The following is a 6,000-nucleotide window of genomic DNA, read 5'->3' on the forward strand; positions in this document are numbered from 1 at the left end:
TAGGAGTAGTTGAGGCAGATCTCTGCTGCCCGCTTGGGTTTTGTTAGCCAGGAGGCCTGCTTGCAGTGAGGCACTACCTGCAGTTGATCCAATGCCTGAGCACTGGGAGTGGGAGAAACATCCAGAGACCTCTCCTTAGGAATGGCGTCTGGCCACTGTTTGTGTAGATCATGTTTGGCCGAAGGCTAGAAGGATTCTTAGTGCATCCAAAGCCATCCTAAGTGTCTCAGGATCATAGCCTAATAGCCAGCAGTGCCAGGGAGGTGCAGCATCCAGGGATGGAAATGCAGGCCATGGCTGGGCTTCTGCATTAGCTGTTAAGGTGGGTGGAAAGCACTGCTCTATAAAGCAGGGGGCTGATTCTGTGAGGTAGTAGGTGTGGGAAGGCTCACCATGCAGCCAGGTGAGAGCCTTCAGCGAGCTGCAGTCAGGAGCCGAGGTGGAAACCTGGGCTGGTGGCCAGTCTTGCCATGGAGGAGGGCAGCACTGGGGTGTCAGAGTCCAACCCTCCCCCTGTCCTTTGCAACTGGAAGGGGATGATGCCATGACTGATTGCAGATCAGCTCATGTCTTGGTTTCAGTCCTCTATCAGAGGGGCATAAGCATCAGGGTTGATAACTCAAAATGTTAACTCATGTGGCTCTGTAAATCTGGTATATGGCCTTGCACGTGTCTTTTCACCAAGGCTTTCAGTAATAGAGGTAACTTCCCTCTTGCCCTGGCTAGTGGAGCTATGTCCCAAACAAAGGCCTGATCACTGAGGGGCTCTGAGCCCAGGTAACCCAGTGGGTGTTACTTTTTGTAATGCTGGGGCTGTGCTTGTTTCAGTACCTCCAGTGAGGACTTGTGGTATCAGACTAGTTTGATTTTAGGCTAGAGCAGCAGCCTGAGTTACAACTAATAGGTCCAAATTACATGGAGATTTTGAATTTTAGATAATCTCAAATAGTTGTTCTGTGAGATGAGGTTTGTCTCATGTTTTGGAGTTCATGTTATCTCTTTCTCTCCTGCCAGGTATTACTGTAATGTATGTGACTGTGTGGTGAAGGACTCCATTAACTTCTTGGATCACATCAATGGCAAAAAACGTAAGGACAATTTTCCTGCATTATTGGAGGGCTGGCGCAACTCTCTGGGCTCTTCCCTTCACACATCACCAGTTTCAGAGTTCTGAGCATTCATACATGGATCAAAATGAGATCAGGGTATAGGCAGAGTTTACTCATAGAGAGCTATGGAGATGTTGCCTTTATCTCATGGCAATCTCTCCAGGTTGATGGACTGTTTGGGTGAAATAAGGCTGGAAGAAATAGTAAGTGTCCAGTAAGGTGGAAGTGTTTTCCCTACTCTGAGTCTGCACTGCAAGAAGCTCAGGGTCATCAGATCCTGATGTCTCCTCTGAAAATCTCAAGAGAGTTTTTTTAACAGCACTGAAACTTTCTACAAGTTCTTAGAAAAGTAGAAGGTGTGTGGGACTAGCCTATTTTTGGATCATAAATTTCTCTTTGTAGAGCCTGAGTATGAAGCTCAGAAGTAGCTTGTCTCTGAGCTCCAAGGCTTTGAATCAAGAGGTTACAAGGATGGAGGCTGTGGGCTGCTGAAGTACAGCAGGGACAGGGGTGGGACAGGACGACCCCAGAGTTGTTGTGTCCTGTACAGCTGTTCAGGTGTGATCACACATAGTGTGATCTCCAGAGTGCAAAGTATAAAGCTGTCATGGCTTAACCTGGCTGGCAGCTAAATACCACACAGCCATTCGCTCACCCTTCCCCCTCCCTCTCTGGGATGGGGGAGAGAGACAGGAAGAGTGAAGCCTGTGAGTTGAGATAAAGACAGTTCATTAAGACAGGAAAATAATAACAATAATGATAACAGGACTACTACTAATAATGTGTACAAAACAAGTGATGCACAATGCAATTGCTCACCACCCGCTGACCAATGCCCAGCCTAACCCCGAGCAGCCACCCCTATATATTGTTTAGCATGACCCTAGATGGGAGGGAATACCCCTTTGGCCTGTTTGGGTCAGCTGTCCTGGGTTTGTCCCCTCCCAGATCCTGCTGCACCCCCAGCCTGCCCACTGGCAGGACAGAGTGAGAAGCTGAAAAGTCCTTGGCTTGGTGTAAGCACTGCTCTGCAACAATTAAAACATCAGCATGTTACCAGCACTCTTCTCATTCTAATCTAAAACACAGCACCCTACCAGCTACTAGGAGGAAAATTAACTGTCCTAACTGAAACCAGGACAAAAGCCCACAGATTTCTGGTCCTTCTCTCCATTGTTGCAATCATGCAGTTAAGTTATCCTAAGATAAAGGCAGGAGAAGAGGTCCCTGTTGATCAGCCTGTTTCTTTAGTACATTTACCTTGAGTAAGAGGACAGTAGTGCAACGTCGAGGCAAGTTTTCTATAGCTTGGGGATGAAAATCCCTTGCATTAAAGCCCTGTACTTTTATGTGAATGGGAGGATGACAATGAAGCGCTTTGTCTGCCATGTGAGGAGGTCAGCAGTAAGTCTGTATGAGAGAATCTGGAATCAAAAATAACTGGTACGTCTTTGTGCGTGGTCCTGAGATGAAGGGTTGAGCTGGGGCTGGAAGGGGACATAGCTCTCTTTGGTACAATACAATTTACAGTTTGGGAGCTCTTGATCCAGCCCACAAATCTGGCTGAAACCTGCTCGTTCTGGCAGCATTCTTGTTCAGTACCAGTGCATAGTTTGAGCTCCCTGGTGCTGCTGCAGCCCCGGGACAAAAGTGTGCCCAGTTACTGGAGTCAGCAGGCTGGATCGACCAGGCAGCGTGGGTTGGAGACGTGGCTGGGGGTGGCCCTTTCACACTGGGCTCGCTTATGAGTGGAAACCTGGGAATCTGCTCTAGACAGCCACTGGATCAGAGGCCTGTCTTAATGTTTCGTGTCTTTGCTTTAGTTAGGAATGTGCTGTGTAATCAGGATCTCTCACTGAAAGCTGTTTGTTTGGTTTGTCCCACAGCTGAGAAAAAAAACAGCTTGGCAGTTTTATTCTGACTCCTTTTTCAACACTTCAGGGAATTTAAGCTTGGGATGGGGAAACAAGGACTGAAGTATCAGAACACCAGCATGCTGGGGAACACCCTCATACCTTAAAAGAAAAGCTTGCATCTTCTTTCTTGTTACAAATAATAAAAGGATCACTGTAGTCAGTGACTGGTTTAGGTTATCATATCCCCTAAAATCTCCCTAAATCCTCCCTAATCCCCTCTGACATAGGAAGTCCCAATCCATGCAACAGCGTGGGACTAAATGAGAGCAGAAAGTGTATGCCTGTCGGGGAGGAGGCATGGCTCAGTCAGACTCCCCAGGCTGGGTGTGAATTCCCTGGCATGTCCCTAGGTAGAGATGGTGTGGAGAGGAACCCCTGAAGGCTGGGCAGTTGCACAGTGCAGTGCTGGGCTCTGCTGCTCAGGAGTGTGGGAGGCTGTGCTTTGAGTGGTGATGGGATGCCGTGCTCACATACTTAAACGGGGATCAGGGAAAGGGGCTATGTGCAGACCTTTAAAGGCTTAATAATGTTGCTGAACGCGGCTGGCTCTGTTCCTCCAGACCAGAGAAATCTGGGTATGTCCATGCGGGTGGAGCGCTCCACGCTGGACCAGGTGAAGAAGCGCTTTGAGGTGAACAAGAAGAAGATGGAGGAGAAACAGAAAGACTATGACTTTGAGGAGAGGATGAAGGAACTCCGTGAGGAGGTGAGTGAGGGCAGCAGCTGACAAAGTGGAACCCCCCCCAAGGAACGTGTTTCCTGAGGAGAGCAGCCCTGGTTCCTAATCTTGTACTAGCTAGTGTGGGCTTCTCATCTGCTGCTCTGAGTGGATTTTGCTTGTTTTTTTTTAATTATTATTTTTATTTTAAATTATTATTATTTTTAATTGTTGCCCTCCCTGGAAATTTCTTTCCTCTCTTTGTGTGCAAGGATAATTTTTGACGCTTAAAGTTTCTGCTGAGAGCGTAACACAGCCCTGGCAGTGCACCTGTTTTGTGTCCCATTACTTGTGTTTGATGTCATGTGCCCTGATAAGCAGGCCTGTAGATTCGTTCCTGAGGTGTGACATGGTTCTGGGGATTGCTGGGATTCCTCCTGTGTGCAGCATGCTGCTCCTGTGCGCCCTCCCCAGGCGTGGAAGGGTTTTGTGAGCAGCGTGCTGTGCTGTGCCCTGTGTGTCTGTGCGTGTGTGGAGGCAGTGAAAGGTACCGGATTCCTCTTAAACCTGGGCTTAGGTGCCAGTTCCCTGAAATGACGATCAAGTTTATTCTAAAAACAGCTGACAATGTTCTGACAGCTGAGGAGCTTCTGTGCATGCTCCTCCTTCATCAGCAGTCGTGTAAAAAACAAGCATTAAAAACTGCTGCCTGTTTGAGTCTCCCAGCCCAAGCTCTGAGCTTTGCTTCACAGCAGGGGTGCTCTGCTGGGATCCTGTGCAAGTCCTGGCACTCGAGCAGCCCTGTGCACTGCTCTCAAGCAGGCCTCGGTGCTGCTGAGGCTAATCTGTCTGGGGGAGGCAGGAGACAAATGCCCCGGCAGCGCAGGGCATGCTGTGGGTTGAAAAGCTACTGTCAATCAATGCGTGGCAACAAAGAAATTAGCAGCAGCTTTTGGTGTAGCTTTCTCCAGGGCCTGGCTGTTCTCACTGGCTGCAGAGCAGTAGATGGAGATGGGAATGGCAGGCTCACTTGCTAAGTTGGGAGGTGAAGCCATACTTGTGTGTCGCCCAGTACAAGCCTGGCGCTGTTCCAGGGCTTGTGATCCTTACCGAGCAAAACGCTTTGATTAGCGCAATGCAAACTCTTTGATGCCAAAACCCCCAAAGCCACTTAGAGCTCAACTTCTGTTCCAAAGAGCAGCTGTCACTCCGCCGCACTGAAAGCCAACAGGCAGTGACAGGCAGCGTTACAGCCGTTGGAACAGGGCATCGTGCGGTGGAAATGTCTCCTGCTTTACAAACAGCCCCTTCTTGCCTCAGCGTGGGTTCCAGGTGAAGCCTCTGACATGTTTGGAAGCAAGAGCTGATGATTTCACGACACTTCTCTTTGGCTACGTCCTCTGTGTGTGACTTGCTTCTTGGGGTGGGAAGTGAGTGGTCTGTAGGCAGCAGGAAACCTCCTGGAAGGCTGCAGACCAGGATTTTTGCTGACTGTTTTCTTTCTTCAGTTACAGCGTGGGTACTGTTGGTAGAACGTGGGTGAACTGCAGTGCCCAGTGTCTTAAAAGCTTACTCGGCTTAGGAGATACAAGTTATTTTGCTGTTCTTTTCCTTGCTGCAGGAGGAAAAGGCGAAAGCCTACAAGAAGGAGAAGCAGAGAGAGAAGAAAAGGAGGGCAGAGGAAGATTTGACATTTGAAGAGGATGATGAAATGGCAGCTGTGATGGGTTTCTCTGGTTTTGGCTCAACCAAAAAGAATCACTGAGCAGCTCTGGACTCTCCTCTTTGTTAACACAGATTGTTTTTACCCAGGAGACTCTGGATAATTCTTTAAAGACTTGACTGAGGACTTGTATGTAAATCTCCCAGTAGAAGTTGGCCAGAGGAGTCGAAAAGTGATTCCATGCTCTACCTGTGCTGCAGAACAAGCTCCACTTGTCATTAGCTTCCCATCTCCTTCTGTGTCCTAGATCTGGCTGCTCATCAATGCTCTTTGGCCTTGTGTGTGCAGGGAAATGTTCTGCTGGGTACGTTTTTGTGTCAATAAAGTGCAGCAGTTCTGTACAGATGGCATTGTTCGGAATTATTTTAATTGTCAGCTGGGCATCATTGTTTTGAGGTCGTGTGTTTAAGGTTCAGAGAGGGATTCAGCTGCTTTTTGGATCGTGTAACTGAAGGAATTGTGCCACAGTGAGTGAGCAGTGCTGGTTTGTACAGCCTGAATCTTTACGAGCTGTGCTGAAGCAGAGCTGGGGGTGCATGGAGTCTGGGTTGCTGAAGCTTTTCCTGTGTATTTTATCTGTAAGGGATACTTCCC

At 48.5% G+C, this 6,000-nt stretch overlaps 1 protein-coding gene across 2 annotated transcripts in view; it reads left to right on the top strand.

Annotated features, from left to right (window-relative positions):
• The window catches only part of ZMAT2 (zinc finger matrin-type 2), a 9,411-nt gene extending 3,662 nt beyond the window's left edge, over nucleotides 1-5,749 (top strand). For both annotated transcript variants that reach the window (XM_084535928.1, XM_084535927.1), the window contains 3 exons: nucleotides 1,015-1,088; nucleotides 3,586-3,731; nucleotides 5,305-5,749. In XM_084535928.1, the coding sequence (XP_084392054.1) occupies nucleotides 1,015-1,088; nucleotides 3,586-3,731; nucleotides 5,305-5,448 (364 nt within the window). In that variant the 3' untranslated portion in view covers nucleotides 5,449-5,749. The remainder of the gene's footprint in view (nucleotides 1-1,014; nucleotides 1,089-3,585; nucleotides 3,732-5,304) is intronic.
• The last annotated feature ends 251 nt before the right edge of the window (nucleotides 5,750-6,000 follow it).

Source organism: Aythya ferina (genome assembly GCF_964211825.1).
Source record: "Aythya ferina genome assembly, chromosome: 14".
Taxonomy (NCBI): domain Eukaryota; kingdom Metazoa; phylum Chordata; class Aves; order Anseriformes; family Anatidae; genus Aythya; species Aythya ferina.